This window comes from Trachurus japonicus, chromosome 1, assembly GCF_045865225.1.
Source record: "Trachurus japonicus isolate A0001 chromosome 1, Traja_1.0".
Classification (NCBI taxonomy): domain Eukaryota; kingdom Metazoa; phylum Chordata; class Actinopteri; order Carangiformes; family Carangidae; genus Trachurus; species Trachurus japonicus.
Genome location: NC_140907.1, coordinates 4,425,387 through 4,449,042, shown reverse-complemented (window position 1 = coordinate 4,449,042; position 23,656 = coordinate 4,425,387). Strand labels below are relative to the sequence as shown.

Sequence of the window (23,656 nt, the reverse complement as noted above, 5' to 3'; positions counted from 1 at the left end):
TCTCTCTACTCATGAAAGGTTAATAATAAACAGAAAAAAGAAGAAATGAAAGATCGCAAACAACTAAACCAATAAATATGGTCGACTGAGATAGATGCAATCTTGTGCAAATTCTATTGTTTCTACAGAAACTCCTCATCACAGTTTAACTCAGAGATGTCATTAATCCAAAATTGAGGTCAGAAGCTCTATTGAATCTTTCAGTGTGATGCCAGTGCAGGTTATTTGAACCTTTAGTTTAAAGGGGTGGGCTACTCCACCACAGTATTTTAAACATTCTCTGATGTGCGGGGTTTGTCTGTCTGACAGAGAAACACAAAGATCAGCAAAGATGGAGAAGAAAAGGATGACTGAAATTACAGGGGGAAAAACAATTTATTTAGCTGAAACACTAATCCAGTTATTTTAGATCTGACATTCTTGACAGTCCCGCTGTTACTCTCTGATGAACAATTCAGGAAAAAACATAAGATGGAGGAAGCCCCCATGTTTCGTGAATGAGTGCACTGAGACGGTCAATTTAAGTGTTTCCTGGCTGAGTTTTGTCTGCTTTTTTCTTTTTCCTGTTGTGAGGACGGGATGTAGCCGGGGGAAATTCATGTCATCCACTCTCATATACATTCTCTATATGCTATTTAGGTATGAGAAAGAGACAGACACACCTGTCATTCCCACACACACACCCCAATAAACATATTCATTAACTTCTTCCGTCTGGTGTCCTCTGCTTCTCTGGTTTAGAGAACAGAGTGACTCTCCAGTCCTCCAGAGGAATGCCTATAAGATCCCGTTCCACCGCAGCCCGACCTACACCGATCAGACTTTCCTACCACAACTCTGAGCAGTTCATACGGCGATACTGGTTTGTTAACTGTGCTTGATGCTGATCCATAAGAATGACTCAGAGCTAGGCTACATTGCTACAAGGCCCAAGGATTGCTAATCCATGACCTTCTGAGAAAGATAAGCCGAGAATGTCGGCTCTATCTCCACCAACACTGCAGCGAGGGTTATGAGGGCTGAGCTCTAGCCTTTTGCAGTCTCATGTGCTCCAGGGTTTTGGGCTAAAGCGGCTCTTTGCAACTGCGGGATCATGCTTCTGCGCTGCATCGAGGAGAGATTCGGCCAGATGAGTGCAGTAATTATGTGGTTAGCCTTGGCAAGTGGTGGAGGCTCGCTGATTATTGGTATAGCTGAAGGCCTGGAAGATGAAGGCACGGCTAGCTGGCTACAGTGGTGCACTGTGTGGCAAACCGAAACCCGGCTGGGGCTAAACTCTCTCTGTCTGAGAGGAAACTGTTAAAGAGCCACACAGAGCCTCCACTGTGTATATGTGTGTGTGTGTGGAAGAGAGAGTGTGTGTGATGCAGCGAGGAGGAGTACCTTTACTGGGGAGTGCAGGGATAGCTGAGGTTCATTGGGTTGAGTCACACTGTGAATATGTAGACTTTGCTTTGTGTGTATGTACGTGTTTAGCAGTGTGTATGTGTGTGGGGGAGTGTGTGAGATTACGCTCAAGAGTGCAGCGCTGTAATATAACAAAAAAAAGTAATAGGTTATATGTTAAGGGGAGACACTACAAGTGAATAGGGTAAAGATTTTAACTAACATATATCACCATGAAACTTCCCAAGTTTATCACTTATATTCAGACAAATATTTTTTGTATTGCAAGTTGTGTCAAATTTTATGTTTAAATATGTAAATGAGGCAATATCTGATGAAATATGAGCTAATTTGCATACATTTCCAGAACCAAAATCTGAAAAATGGATAAAGCCTCTTTCAAAATTCTTGTTTTATTTTGTTGACATATTAGAATCTGAAGTTTTTACAGAGGGGATTTTGGATATCTCTTTTTATCACTTTGTAAATGAGAAAATACTGTCACCAGCCCAAAAAAAATCCAATTTTGCCATGTTTTTAGGAATAAAATGTTGTATAAATCAGGCTTTGAATGATATATCAACAATCCCCTCAGTAAAAACCTTCAGAATATAGACAGGAGTAAAACTGGAAGGTTTGGTGTCTCTAAGTGCTGCTGAAGTGGAGATTACAGGCCCAGAGTCTGAGGAAAAATTCATTTTGAGAAAACGGCCTTTGACTTATACTGTAAAATTCCATAGACTGTTAATATAAATCATTCTTTTACGATTGGTTGAGGATACAGAGGAGATGACAATTCTTGGAGCCTACATCATTGTTGAGGAGAGAGAGAGCTTTACAATGATACCTGACATGACATGGGTCAAGACAACTGGCACAGCTCAGTATGTCACAGCAGCTGTTAACTTTTGGTGAATTTAGGAGAAATCTACTGATGAAAGAGACAAAATGAAGTAAAATAACCACCTTAATGTGGAAGTTCTACCATTTCGTTTGACTTTCTGAGAGAATACATGTTAAGGAAAATCTCAAAATTGATCAGTGCGTGAAAAAACTGTGTTTTTCCCTGTAGTTCTCAGTCATGTACAACCACATATGACTCAAACTCAGAACCTTTCCACTCTTTCAGTGCATTGTGTGAAAGATGTAATGAACATTTTGCCATGTAAAACAAATTCTAATACAAAGTGACAGATCAAGCCTAATGCTTACTAGTACATGCGCAAACCATATGGGCTTGTCATCATAGTATGACTGCTGCTGTGCTAATCACTCCGACATAGCAGATGCACAGACTGAGGCATTATTGGCAAAATTAAAGCTATTTCCCCTGCTTTTCACAGTGTGAAACAGCTGTCCAAAATTTGAGAGAGTGAGAGAGAGAAAAGAGGAGAGAAGGTGTGTGTGTGTGTGTGTGTGTGTGTGTGTAGGGTGGGGTTGGGGAATGGAGAAATGGCCAATAGTCAGACCCCGCGGTGACTCAGATCAGATCCCCCAGAGTTGGGGATTAGGTTTTTGATCCAGATTTTAGGCTGGATTTGGGCCTTTTTCCTCGAGCTGGGTCCATCTGAAATTCTGGGTTTACTCGGTGATGTCACATTGTTCGTATGTGTGCATGCGCGTGAATGTGTGTGTGTGGGGAACAGAGAGACACAGAAAAGTGTTCACAGCCATCACTTAAGTTGGTATTCAGAGCATGTAGTGGACGGTGCCCGGCCACAGAAGGAACAGTTAGCCAGTCCGGCAGTATCAATTTGTCAGCATATCCCAGCAAAAAAAAAAAATAAATAAAAAATCCTCTGAGGCCCCTGGGAGCCAAAGCAGGGCACTGGCAAGAGCGCAGAGGGCCTGAGGTGACCCAGCAGCTGCTAAGTACACACAGCTGTACACTGATATGAAAAACACACAACCACGAGCGTATCATTTAAAATGAGCACAGACTAATAATGGCCAGTGCACAACAAAACATACATATTCAGCCCCCATTGACCCCCCACCCCCATCACCACAAAACTACAACATCAACAAACACACAGCTGCAGCGCCAGAACCACGGCTGCAGCAGAGAGGGGTCAAAGACAGTCCATGTCATACAGCCTGTGTCCTCTGAATCATCGGACTCGCTGCAGGCTGAGAGGCCATGTGGAGCACCACACACACACACACACACACACACACACAAAGCTATCACCTTCGATGACCTTTTATGTAGTTTTACAATGCACCATGCACATATCTCATCAACCCCACTTCTACACAAACGCACACACAGCCACATAAATATTGTGTCCAGCCATCGGCCGTTACAAACTCACAACCCCTCATCCATTAAGGGGAGACACTACAGATGAATAGGTAAAGATTTTAACTAACAGATATCACCATGAAACTTCCAAAGTTTATCACTTACTGTACATTAAGACAAATATTTTTTGTATTACAAGCTTTGTCAAATTTTATGTTTAAATATAAATGAGGCAATATCTGATGAAATATGCGCTAATTTGCATACATTTCCAGAACCGAAATCTGAAAAATGGATAAAGCCTCTTTCAAAATTCTTGTTTTATTTTGTTGACATATTAGAGTCAGAAGTTTTTACAGAGGGGATTTTGGATATCTCTTTTTATCACTTTGTAAATGAGAAAATACTGTCACCAGCCCAAAAAAAATCCAATTCCACCATGTTTTTAGGGATAAAATGTTGTATAAATCAGGCTTTGAATGATATATCAACAATCCCCTCTGTAAAAACCTTCAGAATATAGACAGGAATAAAACTGGAAGGTTTGGTGTCTCTGCTGAAGTTGAGATTTCGGGTTCAGAGTCTGAGGAAAAACACATTTTGAGAAAACTGCCTTTAAAGACTTGTACTGTAAAATTCCATAGATTGTTATTGTCAATTGTACTTTTACGATTGGTTACGAATATGGAGAAAATGGGTCAGATAACAAGCACAGCTCAGTATGTCACAGTAGCTGTTAACTGTTGGTGAATTTAGGAGAAATCTACTGACGAAAGAGACAAATGAAGTAAAATAAAAACCTTAATGTGGATGTTCTACCATTTCTTTTGACTTTTCTGAAAGAATACATTTTCAGGAAGAAAAATAGCCAAAAATCTCAAAATTGATCAGTGCATGAAAAAACTGTGTTTTTGCCTGTAGTGTCTACTGTACATGTAGCCTAATGTTGCATTGAGCTACTTTTTTTTTTTTTTGAGATCAAACAGTTTGATCTCTGGGATCTCTGACACTCAATACACACTGCATCTATAATTCAGCAGACACTGTACAGTACAAAGGAATGTAAAGGAATCCGCCTGGTGTCAATAGTGTGTACTGACAGACAGTACGGTGGAGAGAGACCACCTTCCAGGAATAATAAAGTGCCCTAGGACCTTTTGGTCCCCAGTGAACACACTGTAGAGTGGGAAAACATGATTAGTGTGACTGTGCACACAGAGAAAGCATGACATGGAATAAGAGTTCAGTATGATTGAGGGAAGCAGTGGAACTGGACACTCTGTGCCAACAACAATAATAAATAATGTATTTTTACTATACATGAGGACAATACAGAAATATATTATTTATATGAAACCAATCCTCATCCTATGGTGCTCGGTATAATGGAGGGTTATAATATCTATCATCAAGTAATATGGCTGAAAGCACTAGAACATGCAGCTAAACTAGGTGTTAAAGGGATAGTTCAACATTTTGGCAAATTGGCCCATTGCCATAATCCCTATAGTCATTGCAGTAGGTTTGTTACCTTTATTTGTCGGTGTGAGCTACTTTTAGAACGGCGGAGCAGAGCCGTGAGCTGCTCAGAGCTACGCTACAGAGGCTCATGGAATTTCTTGGTTTCCCTCATCAAACTCATCAAATACAAAATCCCAAAACTCCAAAACGCTTTCGTGGACAAGTTGTGACCTGCACATTCACCACGCTATGAGATAATAATGGAACGTTACGAAACTGAGCTGTTTTCGAGGTAAATACAGGGTAAATACAGAGACTGCTAGCTGAAAAACTGTCCCTGAACGCAACGCGCATCAGCGGTTTTGCATGAATTTACCTCTAAAACAACTCGTAACGTTCCGTTATTATCTCATAGCGTGGTGAATGTGCAGCTCACAACTTGTCTACGACAGCGTTTTTGAGTTGTTGGATTGTGTATTTGATGAGTTTGATGAGGGAAACCAAGAAATTCCCTTAGCCTCCATAGCGTAGCTCTGAGCAGCCTGCCGCTCCGCTCCGCCATTCTAAAAATAGCTTACACCGACAATTAAAGGTAACGAACCTACTGCTATGACTATAGCGATTATGGCAATGCCAATTTGCCAAAATGTTGAACTATCCCTTTAATAGTTTTAAGAGATAGCCATCTGAGTGATCAAGGTGTGACCCGTGCTCAACTCCCGTCACAGAGGCGTGACGACGTGGACTACACAATGACGACGCTCACTGAAATAGAAGACCCACACTGGTAATATGGGGGATGAGTTTTATCACTCCGAGTGCTCATCTCACATTGCCAGTGATGAGATAAAGAAGCCAAATCCAGCAGAGTGGCGAAAGCTTCAATGTCCAGGCAGCCAGAACCAAAGGAGGGTTTATCCTCAACTGCTGGAGTTCAGTCAGGCAGCACAGACTCAAAGACACAGACGCTCGATAACCTGGATGATCACAAAATCATGTCATAGTCAGGTTTCTCTGTGCTCTCGGGAAATGTCACATCGAAAATATGATCAGACAGACACAGGTGAATGTTATGTTGTGTACAGGAACTCCTTTAACCAGCTAAATGTACATGCACTAACTGTCGGTGCTTTTCTATATGTGACGGTACATACATCCACTGCTAATGGAGGAGGCATCAGGCACCATCACAACCACCCACCTCCTCGTCAGGTATCAAATGGAATCATTTCAGCCGACATAAATAAGCTAGAGTCTATTAAGGACAAACGGAAGAAAAACAAGAATGAGAAAGGTAGCTGAATAATTCTGAGAAGCTAATAAACCTCCTCATTAATCTCCATTGCTGCCACTGGACATAATGCCAGCGAAAATATAGTCCCATTCCTTTGATTATTCTTCCCACCTTAGAGCAACACGCTCACATCAGGCAAACAGTTACCAACTCATTACAGTCCTCCTCTATTGCTGTTAAATTGCAGTCATTTGTGTCTCTTAGGCAAATAGACTGAGTGCTAAGCAAGCAGACATGCCCTGGCTGAATTATAATTGCCTTGACCAAATCTCTCTCTCAGCAGTTAAGACAATTATGTCTGCATACAACTATATGCCTCTGGAAGACTTTTGTATATGTGCAGCAGGCCATTTAATGTTAATATACACACCAACATGGCCACACAGCGAGCTGCGTCCATGCAGATTATACATCAGTTTACAGGTATGGTGCGTGGTCGGTGCATTCACATTTGAACCCCACAGAGATAAGTAGGTACTGAAGGAGAGCTGTGAGAGCTACTTGGAAAAAATAAGACATATTCATCTATTGAGTGGATAAACTGAGAGTTACATAAAAAGATTGTTGTCCAGTAGGCCTATTTTCTGGAGTAAAACGGATTTTACTCCCAAGCAGTTAAAGGGAGAAGTTGAGGACAAAGAGAGAAGTAAAACAAAAAAAAAAACCCAACCCCCCAAAAACAGCTAGAGTGGCCATTCAGAGGGGAGAGAGACTGAGTGAAAAAAAGAAAGTATTGTTCTTTGTTCAAGATCTCTCTTTCTTTCTCATTTTCTCTCTCTCACTCACACATACCAGTTTCACTATCCCTGTGGGTTCACCCATTCTGGTAATGCATTCCTTACACACCCTTTGTCTAACCTTAACCATCACAGCTGAATGTCTAAAACCAAGTCTTCACCCTCCAATAGCAGTCTCTGCCCTCCCTCCGTTTGTGTCCCCGCAGTGACACCGCTCCCCGTGGCTTTAGTGTGTACACACACACAAATACACACACAGACACAAATAGAGTGCTGACACCAATAAGCAGTCAATGATTTTCCTAATGGTTCTCTTCTTCAATTCTCATGAGAATGGTTAAGGCACTGAAAGCCATGTGTAAACGCTCCCTCTGTTAGTATCTCTCTTACACTCGCACACACACACACACAATCACACACACATGCTCAGTCTAAAACCCATCTTGGCATCCCATCTTGCTTTCCTTTAACCTATTTTTCTCTTTACATCTGAGTGTGTGTGTGTGTGTCTGTGTGTGTGTGTGTGTGTGTGTGTGTGTGTGCCTCTGAGTCTATCAACCCTCTGTCTCCAATTTTTTCCCCCTTTCTGCCACAAGACTATTTTTTTTCTGCTTGTCATAAGTTAACCATATTTCCGATATTGCTCAGCCACAGTTTCAGTGTCTCTGCTCTCTTACATGAACACGCACACATGATCTTTCACTTTTAACACGCTGTCAAAGGAAACACAGAGGCCTTTATGCCAACGCACACACGTGTTTGAGTCAGAGTGTTTTGCAACAGAATCAAGAGCAAAAAGAGAGACAGAGAGGACTTGGGGGTTAAATTCAAATCATCTAAAAAAAAAAAAAAGCTGTAGCGCAAAATGCTTCCCCGCTTTCCGACCATGGGAGCATGAATGCCTTAAGTACATAGCAAAAAGGCATTTGACATTGTGATCACACAATCACCCGTTCTAATTATCTCCTCTTCTTCTGCCCCCCCCTCTCCCCTCCCCTCCTCGCCCATCCCTCCCTCCCTGAACACACACAAGGTTTTTTTTCTCCGTACATTGTAATTTCTGTATACCTCTGAGGCATACTGCCCGATGAAATGGAACAGAAACTGGAAGGATGGTTGGAGACAGATGAGAGGAGCGGGAAGTGGCGAGGATGGAGCGGGAGGAAAAGTGAACGAGAGAGGAAATGGGAATAAAATAAGTGGAACGGCAGCAATTGACGAGAGAAAGAGAGAAAGAGAGAAAGAGAGAAAGAGGGAGAGAACTGAGCGAAGGAGCAGGTCAACTACGGTGGCGGCGGCGTGGAAGCGTCTGCCGAGCGTTGCTGATGTGATGGCACGATGATGATGGCGCTGATGATTCACCGCTGGTAAGAAATCAGAGAGAAGAACGTATTATTATCACGCAGCTCAATTACAGCGCAATTTCTCCCCGGCGGCGACGGCCTCTGCAGGGCTCCTCATTGAGGCTGATTTGGGAGGCCTGCGGCGTCTTGGAGGACCAGTCAGCCACTCAGCGGTGCGGTGAGACATCCCCACTTGAGATGGGAGAAGAAGAAGAAGACGACGAGGCAGGAGAGGACGACTGTGGAGACGAGTGTCGGCGGAGGAGGAGGGGTGGGGGGGGGGGCAATAAGTGCCAGGAAGTAATGGAGGAGAGGGGTGCAAACGTCGGGACAGGGAGGACAGACGAGAAGTAAATGCACCGCTGACAGAGGAAACACCTGTTCAGCAATGTAGTAATGAGGATGCTCCTGGTGCTTATATAGAAATATCATCCACTGCAAAAACTCAAAATCTTTCCAAGAATATTTGTCTTCTTTCTTGTCAAAATGTCTCAATTTTAGTCAAAACTAATCTCTTTCCACTTAAAATAAGACTCATCACCTAAAAATTAACTTGTTTTTAGACAGTTTTCACTTGTTTCAAACTAGTTTTCAATTGAAATAAATAGAAAAATCTGCCTGTGAAAGCAAGTTTTTTGTGCTTGTAATAAGGAATAAAAACTTGATCCACTGTCTGAATATTGTTTTAAAATAATTTTTGGTGTACTTGTTGTACTTGTAGATGAAATGGATTTAACTGATGCATATTTGCCATCTTGTATTTGTGTCTTTCTCTAATAATTCCCCAAAAATTCTAAATACTTTTTAAGATACTTTTCTTGGGAACATTTGTTGAATATTTGCCAAATACTTGTTATTTATCTATTTGTATTTGTGTGTTTATTGTTTTCTATTTATTGGCTCATTTCCCCTAAACAGCCTCAGATTACCGTATTGATCCGAATATAAGACGACCCTGAATATAAGACGATTTTCAGACAAAATCAAAGAAAAAATTAATATGTTGTAATTGACTGTTGTGTGTCTTTGGGTTGCCTCACCTGAGTTGCATCCCAGGTTTGATTTGGGGGTGGGACCTACTGCCTATATGAACAAAATGTTTCCTTTGTCTCTTATCCTGACGAAGATCCATTGGGTTTGAAACGTTGATCTAATAAACACTGGAGGAGCTTTACACAGTGTGCGGACTTCACTCTTTTCTTCTTAGTCAATTTTGTTTTTTAGTCCTGCACCTGTCACACGTTTGGATGTGCGTGCTTTACCCCACCTTTGTGCTCCTGGTGCTTTAACATGAATACTGAGGAGTAGATATTCATGTGGCGCACTGTGTTTTAGAATTTTATTTACTCTCAGTCTCAGTGTATGGATGTTGTGCATGAGCCACAGGGAGAGGGAGAATATAGAGGCCTGTATGTGTGTGTGTGTGTGTGTGTGTGTGTGTGTGTGTGTGTGTTTGAGAGGGAGATTGTGTGGGTGAGTGTTTTTTTGTGATGCAGGAAGAAGTGTATTTTTTGATTTTATGCATTCTGTAGGTGTGCGCCTTTCAGCACGGAGGGGACTCTGAAGAGTGTGTGGGTGAGCGCATGGACGCGTCAGCCTCTGTGTGGATGTTTGCAGGTGTGTGAGCTTGTACATTTAAATGGAACATCCCAGCTGTCTCTTGTGTAGCTTCCAAACAGCGCGTATACGGCGGCTGCCCTGAGGCCAAGGCAGCCTCGGCTGAACCGCTTGGTTGACCTGACGACGCTGGGGGATTCACTAGCACGACCTTGACCGTGAACCTCCACCTTGATTCTCTCACCTACAATACACATGGTCACTGTGTCATGAGTGTGTAATGGGCGGAATATGAGATGATTCTCTGGTGATCAGATGCTGGGTCAAACAGCAGCTGTCTGCTTAAATACCACAGTATTTTCCACACAAATACCAATCTTAGCAATGTTTTCTTTAGATATGCATCTTTAAAGCGCCAGTGTGTAACTTATTTGGCTTTTTATTAGCAAAAATATGTCTTTCATAAATACGTATTTCACTGAAGTGGAATCACACCTGCATACAAATGAAAGCTTTCTGGTCCCCAGGGTTTCCCGTAGCGCTTTCCTGTTAAGGCGGCCGCCTTAACAACAAAGAGCTGCCGCCTAAACTAACGTCTTAAAAAAAAAAAAAAATAGCAATATTCGCCGCCGCCGACCCCCGACAGAGAAGCGCGCATGCATAACAGCAGCGCGTGTTGAAAGCGAAACTTAATACGGCACGGCGCAGTGCGCAGTGCGCCCCCCCTCTGGGGGAAACACTGTGGTACCTTAGAATGAGTTGTTGCAAGTCGTTACAAATACATAAGTGGGCTACGCTCCGAACCGAGGCGGCCATGTTGCATCGGCATTTTTTACGTTGAGTGGCAGCGTGACCGTAGGTAACCACGGAAACTCAGCAGAGCTGTCGGCTCAGGGAGAAAGTTTTCCAGGTGGCGCCTGTTAAAGCTGTCACCACTGTGTAGTGTGAGGAAGGACGGAGGCACTGGTGTTGCATTCAGGTGCAGTCAGGCAGACGGCCGTCGGCAAACCAACCGGATGTCATTTTACTCAACGAGAGAAAGACGGTAAAACGTGGGTAAGGTAAACAATACCACATCACCATGACAACATATTGTCACGCCTCTATTGTTTTGCCTCGTGCTGGTGGACCACTTGTTTATCCTGTTACATGCAGCGTCTGTTGTCTGTCTGACGTCTGCCCGATTTCACGTGAACGCAACATCAAGAATACGTTCCGATATGCAGCCGCACCGCTAGGGTAACTCCTACATATTATACCTTCAAAGCAGAACTTTTCAATATTTTATATAAATGACGTATCAATGTGAAAGATGAAAGCAGTGTTACCTAACTCAGCCCCTCCACCCCCACCCCAGCTCTATGAAACATTTCAGGATCTTTCAGCTCTCTGTTTTGGTTTCCTATCACATATTTGCAGTTTTCATTTTAGTCATTTTTGTAATAAATAATTATGTTATTCCATTCCTCCTCATCATGTTGCCATGGCCCTGAGCCAGGTCATGACATGTGAATGAACCTTCACAGTGTCACACTTACCTGTAAAATGCTAAAAGGAAACATCACCTAATGTAGCTTTAAATTTGAAAAAAGATTATACCAAATTTTCAAAGCCAACGTGTAATAGTTTGATATTCAGTGGTGTGGGCACATTTCAGTCAGCACCAAAAAAAGCTGTGAGGTTCAACTCCCAGTGATAAATAATGTTACTTCAAAGGGAAATTTGAATATATGCCTTTTGCATATTTTTATAAACATTTATCTATATTTATGGATGACACATTTGTCATGTTTAAAAATCTTAAGATTCTGGGTTATAAAGAACAGCATCACTGGCCTGTCCGGGAGTCTGCAGTGTTGAGTAATTTCATGAATCATAACAAAAGTTCTCCTTGTTTAAAAGCACGAGCCGCGCTGCAGCATGTCATCCAGATGTGGACAATACAAAGAAAGAGTGCGTCAGGAGTGTGTATCCATCAGGGTGAATGATGAAACCAATGGAATCACAACCTGTTTCAGTTGGCAATTGAGAACTGGGATTATTGGGCAGATTTGCTAAACCATGGCTCATCAGTATAATCCTGAATGAGAGCTCTGATTTAGAGATGCTTGATAAAACCAGCTTGATCAGTGTCTTCACATCAGCTTACCTCTAAATCCTAAACTTCTCCAACAGAGGGGAAAATTACAGACCTGATCCCTGCATGTGTGGAGGCCATTTGGACTCAGGTTAGTTTCCAGAAATGGTCTGCAACCACACAGTCTGTGCCAGCCAGGCCCGAGCTACACTAACAAGCCTTCAAACCAAACCGGGTTCCCCTAAGGATTATGCTGGGATTTGAGTCGACGTCGGATTTGTAGAAGGGATGAGACGTTTATCTTTTCTTTTTTCACCCCCCCCCCCAACATTTCTTCCTCCAGCTTTCCTCTGTCTTGCATATCTGTCTCTCTTTCTGTGCCAGTTTCGATCTCTCTTTCTTTCTTTCGTTCTCCTCCTATACGTCTCTTAATCACATATAGAGACAAGTCTGCTGGGCTGTTGGCATTCAGCTCCAGTAGTGAGAAAAAAGTAAAAAGAAAGAGGAGGAGGAGAAGGCGGAGGAAGAAATAAGTGCGACTGTCAGTTCCTCTCCTCTTGCTCCACAGGACTGGAAGGACAAAAGCTCTCCCTGACAGGCCCGATCGCCCCATCTCTACCCGACCGACGACGTGTCATCACCCTGTGTCTTCACCATACTGCCACGCACTCCTTTCTCTTCACGTCACAAACCCGCTGTCTTATTAGAATAATACAATACATGGGGATTAGTGTATGGTGTGTTGAGGAGGAGATAGCAAGGCGGTAGCTCATGCTCAGTGTCATTAGTCTGTGTGGGTGTGATTACATGTTCATGTGCATTTGCGTGTTACATGTGGACGAGTGTGTTGCATGTCAATGCAGCAGCGCTGCAGCGATTTCAGAGAAGTGCGCAATCTGCCGAGTGCTTTCCTCCAACAACGAGGCTGTCAAGTGCCTTTCAATGCAGCGTGACTATTACGGTTGAGAGACAAACTCACTCCATACCGTCTGATGATCCCATATAGAAGTCTATTCATGGTGAATGCTGCGGGGGCTACAATGTAGATGGCGCAGATACGATTCACACTCTGATTAAGGCTGAGCCATCAGCAGCAGTAAGGAGATGCAAGAGGAGTTCAACTGAGAGCAACTGGACTTGGTTGTCGATAACTGAAGATGTCTGACCCTTCATCCGAGAGAGCCCTCTTCACTTCTTCTCCATCTATGTCTGTTGCTACAGGCGATTTGACCTGATGGGGATGAGTTCAAGCAGCTTCTCATCTTGTCACACTTTAGGGCACAACAGCAACAACACAAACGGAAAATCCATTTATGTTCCATTGTAGAGAAAATAAATGCAACTTACTAAAATAAAGAATTTGTAATTTTGTTAAAACACAATCAATCAATAAAATATTCCACTTTTTGTCTTACCCCAGACTGTGTCTCGGGAATAAATAAAGATCGGTATCAGGAGTGATTTTTATTTTAGCCGGAGTAACTTCCCTCTTTCAAGCTCATTAGGTATTGTTGAATTCTAAAAGTGCACTAGTCGAATATGTCTTCGAAACATGAATTTGTATAAAGGCATAATTAGAGATTAAATTAGAGTAAGTAAGAGTAAGCTCTTAAAAACTCAACAAAACTCAACAATTTAGTAGGGACAGGTTCATCTATGCAGCAGAGTTTGCGATTTTCTGATGGTGCCCAAAATACAGAGATGCCCACATTTCCCAAAATGCAGCAGGACAGAGACACTCCTTATCCAGTAAACGTGAAAAACACAAGCTTCTTTGTGAAGCTAACATTTTAAGTCTCCAGCCTAATGGCATCACTATGACATCATTAGCATTACTTTCTATCAATAAAGCTGCTGTGGTAAAACAGGAGACGAGACACCACACAAATGTTTTCATATTTGGAAAACTGGTGACGTTCTCCTATATGGCATATTAAATGTAAAATAAGATGAAATAAAAATTTTAAATATTAAAATGTGTAAAATAAATCCAATGTGAATTATAAAATTAGGAAAATCATTCTCTTTGATTATCTTAAGAGTTAAACATTCAGAAGCTCAGCTCATCATGTGGTGTGGCTTCATTTGATTTGACTGACAGTCTTGGCCCAAATGAACAACCTCACCACCATCATCAGACTTTGATTCAAATGTTGCTAAATCATGATTGGTGCGCACTGCGCAGAGATATGCGAAGAAAAAAAAAACACCCAGAGAGAAGATCAAGAGTGAAAACAGCAATTTCATGAAACTGCTTTAACTTTGTCAGATTATTTAATGTTCATGTGGAGAAGTTTCCAGGGGTTTAAAGTTCAGTTTTCTTACTTCAAAAGGAGCTTTTCTTCACCAGTCTGGACTGAGCTGTGAGACACACGCTGCGTAACCCCTACGGCTCCTGAAAACCAGAACCACTGCTTTCTAGTTCATTTTTAAAATAACGTTTCTTTTTTTATTGAGACGTTTCATGCGATCGTCATTAATCATGATCTTTGCAACATTATGTAAGTCAGCTACAGTGCCTTACAGTAGCTCATCTCTTTTTATAAAATACAGTAGATCTATTTAAAGGGATAATCCTGAAACTCCTAAACAGTAGGAGAGTTGAGCTATTAGTCTAATAACCTCTCCATATGGTGATGGTCTGGCCCAAACCTGTGCGTGTGTGTGTGTGTGTGTGTGTGTGTGTGTGTGTGTGTGCGTGCGTGCATGTGTGCGTGTGTGTGTGTGTGGCCATTTGCTAAATATCAACATTGTCCCGGCTTCAGATAAAACTAATTCAGCCCCACCCTCCCCACCCCTTCCAGCCTTGTCTTCCTATCTCTCTCTATGTCTCTCTCTCTATTCCTCTCACTGGGCTGTCTGCTAAGCCTCTTACCTATGGGATTATTGGCAACGCTAGGTATTATATAGCTTCATTCATCTGAATGATGCGTTATTAATGTGTTGGGGAATAAAACCATCTGTAACAGCAGCTGAGGATGATGGGGGGTGGTGGGGGGGTGGGGGGTTGGGGGTGGGACTGGAGTTGACACAGAGTGACACAACTCTAATTGGTGGTAATGGTGACATTTGTTTGAATAGACTTGACAGGAGAGGGATGAACAGTAATCATGATCTTTGATTTTGCAGTTTTACAGATGAGGCATGCAGAGGCATCAAGCTGAGCACAAAGCAGAGAGGAGAGTAAGTTGTGTGTTTGTTAAACCCGTCTCAGACACACACACACATCACTCGGTAAATGCGCTGTTACAAATGACTCAGGGTTAATTTTCTTTGAAGGTCGCTCTGTAAATTTCCCGACTTTGCCCCTATTAAACACAACATCTTTGTTCAAATTGCATCCGTCTAAGTAGTGGGTTTTAGTGTTCACATAATAGATAGGTGACAACATGTCCAAATGAATGAAAAATGAATGAGTGAATGGAGAAACAAGGCTGGTGCTACGTATCTATGCTTCGGTCTTCACAGTCACCACATCTCAACTGAACTGAAAACCTATAGGAGATTGTGTTAGGAGAAGCTCTCTATTGCCAAAGCAGCAAGTGAGTGAATATCCTTGTGAAGAAATGTGTTGATCCTCCCTGTGGAGTTCTCCAGACATGGAGAACAGAATCAGAACAGATGGTGCAGTACTATCTGTGCATCTTAAGTTATTTTAATTAATCCATAGTTAAGTCCATAAGATACCAAAATACTTGCAATAGTATGTGGTTGGACTGTGTTTCTGACTATTTGCGTTCTGCCTACTGTCAGCTGGTTTCAGTGCTTTCCATCTTTTATCTCTTTTCTTATATCAATTTTTCTCTGTGTTTGTAAATACATTATTATAAGATAAGATTAGATAACACACCCCAATTCCAAATAAAGCTGCTCTCACTTACATGTTATTTTTTAATCTAATATAACATAGTGACTGGAAAGTGGCCCAAGTCATTTCCAAGCTGCTGCTAAAATCCTGACTTTATCACCACACTGTCATCTGACAAAAATCACCAAACACACAAGTTAGAAACAAATACCGCTGCGATTTCAACTGTTTACTTTTAAATGATCACTCAGACAAAAAGTCAGATGCTCATTAGCCTACTGTCTATGTCAGCTAGCGCACTGTTAGTATAAGTGATGTGCACAGACAGTTCATCACACTATATCGATCTGCTTTTTGATATTTTTTTCAACACAAGTTATTTTCCTACAGAAAAACAAGTAATTCCACCCACTTGACCACAAATATTTTGATGTAAATCTACATGCACACCAGGAATCACTATGAGGCAACAACACTTTCGCCTCCATCAAAGCCACGCTGCCTTCATAATGCAATGTTCAAAGTAAAGCATCTGTTGAATAAGTATAAATTATATGCTTTTAGCCACGTCGTATGGTCAAATAAGGCCTTACAATACCTTTTTGGGGGCTGATTAATCTGTAACCATGGCATCTGATCTGGCTAGTGGGGCAAATCTGCTTGGCTTGTTGAGCTGAGACTACTTTAGAGATTGGGTTGTTAAAGGCTAAAAACACGAGACAGCAGAGGACAGACACATTACATGGATACAGCACTGAGGAGACCTGCAGCACATTTAGCACCTGTGCTAGTAGGAGTGTTTAGCAGGGAAGTGTCTGTGTGTGATGTTTGAGCTGCCATGGATACCCAAACTTCTGCAGTCTACCAACTGTACATAGTCTGAAGTTTTAGGATTCCATACCAACACTGATATTTTGCATATGAGTGGGATCGGCTTAGTGAAATAACATGACAAGGTTTTAACGGCACACTGCATTATGATAATAATGAAATGTTTTTTGTTTTTTTTTTGTTGCTGGTTTTGAAGAAGGATGGTGTCATGTATACAAATTACACTTCAACATCAAAGTGTCTTGGGTTTTCGATGTGTCTCTTTCAAGTCTGAGGTGCGCACTTCTTCCCTCAGATCTGAATATGTTCCCAACTCTCTCTGAGACTACCGGCACTTGAAAAAGAAGCTCTCTCTCTCTCTCTCTCTCTCTATCAGTGTGTGTGTGTGTGTGTGTGTGTGTGTGTGTGTGTGAAATCAAAACGACAGATGGATGGACTGATAGGCAGGCTGTATTTTACTTTTCCCTCATTACAGGTTTTACAGAGTAACACTTTCCTGATGTAATGATTTGAATGTTTGAAATTCTAAATAACACAGTGCATCTTCTGGGTGTCTCTGGACTGCAATTATGTATATTCAGAGGTCTGTTTAAAGCAAAATAGCTCACACTCCAAGACGATTTACTTTCCTGGGGTGCCAATTTATCTGCCAATTACCACTGCTAAAGCGTCTTTGCTTTGGTTGGAAATTCGTCACTGACAGTGACTTGCACATGAAAAAAACACCGGAACAAACTGTATGTGAGAAAGGTGTGAGAAAGGCCACTTTGTTACAATGTGAATAGAAAAGAAGTGAAATATGAGAAAGCTGACCCTAAAAAAAATGTCAAACCACACAGTAGCATAAAAGCTACTACTTCTGGCATAGTCACCATACAAAAAGAATCAGAAGTGGAGATCTGGGAATTAGAGGGATAGTTCACCCAAAATTCAAATTTCACTCATTATCTACTCACCCTCGTGTCGACTAAGAGCTGTGAGAATTTTCAGAGTCCTCCGGCCCTTCTCTGAGTTACGGGGGGGTCAGCGCAGCAATATTTGTCCTTATAATGGTTGTGAATGGATACCAGCTTTCTTTGTCCAAAAAGACACACCAAAAAACATCCAAATACCTCCATACTGCTCGTCTGTAATGTCCCTCTTGTATTGAAGCCCCGACATGAGAAATTGTTCCGAAAAAAATTTAATAAGTCTATATTTTAAGCTTGTTTGTAGCGGAAGCTCCCAGTGTCTCGGTTCACTGCTCTTCCTGTGTCAGTGCACAATGTGCAACAATTTCTCATGTTGGGGCTTCAATACAAGAGGGAGATTACAGACGAGCAGTATGGAGGTATTTGGATTTTTTTTGGTGTGTCTTTTTGGACGAAGAAAGTTGGTATCCATTGACAACCATTATATGGACAAATACTGCTGCGCGGACCCCCCTGTAACTCAGAGAAGGAACGGAGGACTCTGAAAATTCTCACAGCTCTTAGTCGACATGAGGGTGAGTAGATAATGAGTGAAATTTGAATTTTGGGTGAACTATCCCTTTAACACGTGAACTGTTCATATGGAATCTAACACAACTTGACAACACATAATCCTGAACTGGTGTATTTTAAACATAGCCACACACGCACATACAGACACACACTCAGAGACCTGGAAGCTACGGATGTGTCACCCATGACTGTACGCTCCTGCGTCACAGCACTACTGTATGTGCCCTGTCCGGAAAATGGAACAGTGAAAATGATGGCTCTCATATCGTTTGTGTATATGAATGTGAGTGTGTTAGTAGTGTATGTGGGTGTGTTTGTGTGTAGCTGCTTCTCTGCCATCCACGTAGATACATAATTTTGGATGTTTGTGTGAGGTTCGTTGTGTGTGTGTGAGTCAACGCTGTGATCATGGACACAGTGGGATGATTCACGTTGTGGTTGTGGTGTTGGTTTGAGAAAAGACTGGTAGCAGCAACGGATTTCAGCACAGCTCCCAAATGCAAAACACACGTATATGTAAAGAGCATTGTACCGCACAGGATCATAATTCAAATGGAAATCCCGGCACCACTGAAGTGTTCACCAAGTCATTTCATACCCAGCCCCTTTCATGTTAATTCTTCTTAAAAAACAAATGTCTGAGATGCATTCTTCTCCTCCAAAGCCGAACATTAAAGTAGCCACTACTACATAGGAACAAGAAGCACTTCAAAAAACAAAACAAAAACTTCGATGAGAACACTAATAACAGGCAATTTGTGGTCCCATATGGGAACCCCCACGGAGCCGATCGGCACGAGTTGAAGACGAGCTTCCATTTTTTTGCTTCCCTAATTTTTTTTTTCCCTCTCAGACACAAAATGAACAAGATCTTCTGTCAGTTACAATCTATTCAAGTGAAATATCTGCTGGCACTTGTTCCTTTGTATAAATTAGGTCTGCAGCAGAGCTAGGAGTACCACTGTCAGGGAAATAAATGTGGATTAATAAAATGTAATGTATAATATTCTGTGGTTAAGCCTGTCATGTATGTACAGCGCTATCATAATACTGTGGAAGAACGGAGAAAGAAGTGAGGTCAGTGTGCATTTTCTGATGATTTGTAATGCCATCTTCGCCATAGGAAACCATTAGGAAAACTCTGTGCGAAGGGAAAAAGTGTACATCAGAGCTAATGTTTCGTGTATTACCATGACTAACAGGAAAACTCTTTACAACATGTGTGAGCACCCGCTGGGCACATGGGGGATCATGACACTATATGACTACAACAGCAGATGGAAAGAAAACGCTGACGACCAGATGTGGAGCTGGAGGCAGACGCTTTTTTTTTTTTTTTTTTTAAAGCTTTGCTCAGTCTCAAGCCGAAGGTAGACTGGTTTAATTCTGGCACATTAACAGTTTTTCACATCCATTACCAGGACCGCCTTAATAAGCACTTATTAATAATTATTGTGAGGCTATCTCCTGTAATAAACTGATGTCAGCCAAAACAAGACAGACTAATTAATAAGTAGAGATTTCTGACTGGGGGAGGGGTGTGTGTGTGTGTGTATGTGTGTGTGTGTGCAACAGGTAGCCACAGTCTGTGTGGAGAGACTTAACCCCTCGCAGCTATTATCATTCACGTGATTACATCCAGATACATACGGCGGTGGGGATGAGAACAACAAGCTGTGGTGTCTGTTGAGCAACAACAGAAAACGCCTCTGCTCTCTGTCACCATTTCCTCAAGAGACACAACAGGAGACAACCACTAATGACAACTGCAGCTCCTGCCTGCTGGGATGACACACTGAAAGCTATGCATAATGTTTCCATCCAACACGAGTTATCAACACGCAAGAAATTCTGCCATTGTCATCCCGTAGCTTCTGGCTGGCTCTGTTCTGGATCAAAGTGCTGCTGCGCTCCGCTCTCACAGGCGCCGTGCCTCATATAGCATCAGTTGGCGCTTGATGCGTCATCCTAAGGCTGGACATGCCTTGCCAAACCACACACACACATACACACACACACGTACCACCCACAAGGGAGAGAAAGAATGAAAATGCAGTGATTAACCAGTTGAGGGAACATATGAGGCCAAGGGCGACCAATTGAATGTTCAGGGTCCGGGGGCCACAGAAATGCAGAGACAGTCTGGCAGGCTGGCAGCAGGCGAGCTGACTGACTGGTGGACTGACTGGCGTGCAGGCTGTGCCAAGCGCCTGGAGGTGATGGGGAGGAAAGCCCTTCTTTAAAAAAGGTCATGGCTGGAGATCCCAGCTCCAGTATGTAACTTATTTGGCTTTTTATTAGCAAAAATCAAATATTGCTTTAATAAATACATATTTCACTGAAGTGGAATCACACCCGCATACAAATGAAAGCTTTCTCGTACCTTAGAATGAGTTGTTACAAGTCGTTACAAATACATAAGTGGCCGACGCACCGAACCGAGGCGGCCATGTTGCATCGCCATTTTTTACGTTCAGGTGCAGTCAGGCAGACGGCCGTTGGCAAACCAACCGGATTTCTCGACGAGAGAAAGACGGTAAAACGTGGGTCAAGACATCACCATGACAACATATTGTCACGCCTGTATTGTTTTGCCTCGTGCTGGCGGACCGCTTGTTTATCCTGTTACATGCAGCGTCTGTTGTCTGTCTGACGTCTGCCCGATTTCACGTGAATGCAACATCAAGAATAGCCTACGTTCCGATATGCAACCGCACTGGTAGATGGGGGGAATTCCTATTATACCTTTAATAGTGAAACACATTCAAGGCAATTTGGTGTAGACACAGTGTGAACAGGTTTCGACACAACTGAGCCACAGTCTCTTATGTACCCTGCTAATAATATCCTGAAGTGCTCTAATGTTAACCCACACACGAGGACCACAGCATCAAGTCCCAGCAGGACCATTACAGGGATAAAATATTAGGGATGTTTTGTTGGATTGCTCTCAATAGTGTCAAAATATAGATAAGTGCCTCAAATACAAGCCGTCCTTGGCATGACTTTGCACTGTGGAGATGCCGGCAGGTGGGACAAACAGTGCTACCAGATGAAGTGAGTGAGTCAGTGTAGAATCAGCGGAGGAGACAGATGATACAGCGCTCGGCTCTGAGTGACTGACTGTGCGTGGAGGCCACAGTGTATCACACTACATCAGAGCTGGTTATCTACTGGTTGCATGGCGGCTGAAGAGTAAGGCTGCAGTTGAATGGCTGGCATGAAGCTTTATGAAGGGAAAAATGCTGAACACTTGCCAGGAACAACTGCGTCCAATTTCTTTAGGGCAGCCTTACTGCTTGAGAGACCATGCGAGCAAGAAGCTCAATTTTCGAGAATTTAATTCCAGACATCAGGTTGTGAAAATTAATCACATGCTGCGCGGAAGCACTGTACAAATACAAAAGCTTCTCGGTGTGTAAGCCTCTGGGGCACGGAGAGCAGTCAGTGGAGTCTCCAAATAAACATTTGGATTTCGGGGGTGCAGTTTTTTATTCTTTCTGTTTCTTACATTTCCAGTGTGCAGAGCATGGCATTAGTCTCTCTGCCTCTGAATGGGCACAGTCCCACGGGCTATCTTTAATTTAATTTATTCATTTTGAGAACAAGTTGTTCATTATGCAGGCCTGCATGTGCGCTTTTGGCTCCACAATCATATCTATCTTGACCTTTGTGTTTTATGTTGCCACTACCAATAAAACCGCTTGTATCCTAGCAAACAGCAGATGACTGTAATCTTTGTACACTCATCAAAAGCAACCCAGCAAATTAGGTTATGTTTCAATTTGGCCTTGCTCAGACAGTGCTGCTGAGCCATGCAGCTGCTGTGTTTGATTTTTAAAATACCAAATAGACCGTGACAGGTATTTTGCTACAACCCCAGTCAGTGACTCTGCTATTCAGGCACCTCCACAGCAATATACTATCTCATGAAAGGATTTGCCCTGCCATGCTATCATTCTGCCCCGGAGTGAACTACACGCTGACTTCAGATTTCATACTCAGCTCTGGTATTTTTTTTTTTTTTGTAAACTGGAGTCTGGGGCTGGAGTGCGTTCATTCAATCGGCGCATTGTTGGTTGTTGTCCTCAGTGAGCTCTCAGCTGAGGATGCCCGCGTCTCCACGCATCGGGAGGAGTGGAGAGAGGGCTCGTTTGCATCTGTCTCGCTTCTTCAGACATCCTATCATTTCCCTGCGAGGCAGCGTTCAAGTGACAACAATCAAACACTCATTCATTCTGAGGCCCGGCCGTGTGCTTGTCTCCCAAAAGCGCAGACAGGAGATGTTTTGACCTGCCTGCCAGTGCCAACCCCTGCGGGCTTCATCCCCGGCGACACACTGTCTCTCTTTTTTTCCCCCTTCTTTTTAGTGGGGGTAAAGATACGGATGCATCGGCAGTGCCACTGTCTTACCGGCTGCTGTATGTGACGAGACGTCCCCCTCCCAGGCGGAGGAAGATGCTGCTGCCGCTGCCGCTGCTGCTGCTGTTGGACCCCGTGCTGGAAATAGTCGCTGCCAGCGGCTTTGTTGCCCGCGACCCGGTCCCTCTTCTCCCGCACGTTGGAGCCTCCGTTTTCCCGGTCTTCGCCGGAGTCGAGGCTGCTGAAGTTCCACACAATCAGCGTCTGCACCAGCAGCACCGTGAGGGCTGCGATCAGGGCGGACCGAGACCGGCGGGCCAACCTGCGAGCACACAAGCCGCCAACCATCTTCACACCGGGGCTGCACGGAGCTGGAGGACCGTCTGTGGCTGTGCGCAGCGCGACGGGAGGAAGGAGTGGAAGTAGAGGGAGGAGGAGGAGGAGGAGGAGGTGGTGGTGGTGGTGGAAGAGGAGGAGGAGGGGGGAGAAGGAGGGAGGGAGGCGAGGAGCGTCGAGAAGGAGAGGCACAGGGCCACCGTGTGGTCAGAGCCGGTGAGAGGGTGTCGTGAGGAAGAAATTATAGACTGTATTTTCCTGAGAAAAGATTCTGACAATGACCAAACCTGCAAATGCTGAAATTAGCATCGCCCGATATCATTAGTCCATTACAAGACAGAGAACAGCAGTTATTACTGAGGCTCCAGGGGTTTGTGACAGACACTAACTGATCCCAACAGGGGTGTAGCTATAGGAACCGAGTCCCCTGATGTATTATTTCCGCGGGCACCTTTTGACTAATTCATACAACCCAGTGGAATTTCTGTCTTTGCCTCTGTGTTTTGGAAAGATTATCTCCATTTTACACCCCACTTGCTGGACCCCAGCTGGAATCCAGCAGGAAAATTAACTTTTTTCCCCCTGCTTTCCAGGAGGTATGTTACAGCTGGGCTGTGGAGCTGGTTAGAATTAAGTGCTTCGCCTGAAGACACTTCAGCATGTGGGTTGGTCATCTGACTGATCTTTCCCCCCATTTGGACAAAAATGCCACCCAGTTGGTTACCCTAATCGTTC

At 43.2% G+C, this 23,656-nt stretch overlaps 1 protein-coding gene across 1 annotated transcript in view; it reads right to left on the bottom strand.

Annotated features, from left to right (window-relative positions):
- xylt1 (xylosyltransferase I) overlaps positions 1-23,043 on the bottom strand; it is an 88,574-nt gene extending 65,531 nt beyond the window's left edge. Inside the window, exon 1 of the mRNA XM_085792796.1 lies at positions 22,637-23,043. Within this exon, the coding sequence (XP_085648922.1) occupies positions 22,637-22,933 (297 nt within the window). The 5' untranslated portion in view covers positions 22,934-23,043. The remainder of the gene's footprint in view (positions 1-22,636) is intronic.
- Positions 23,044-23,656: the final 613 nt, after the last annotated feature.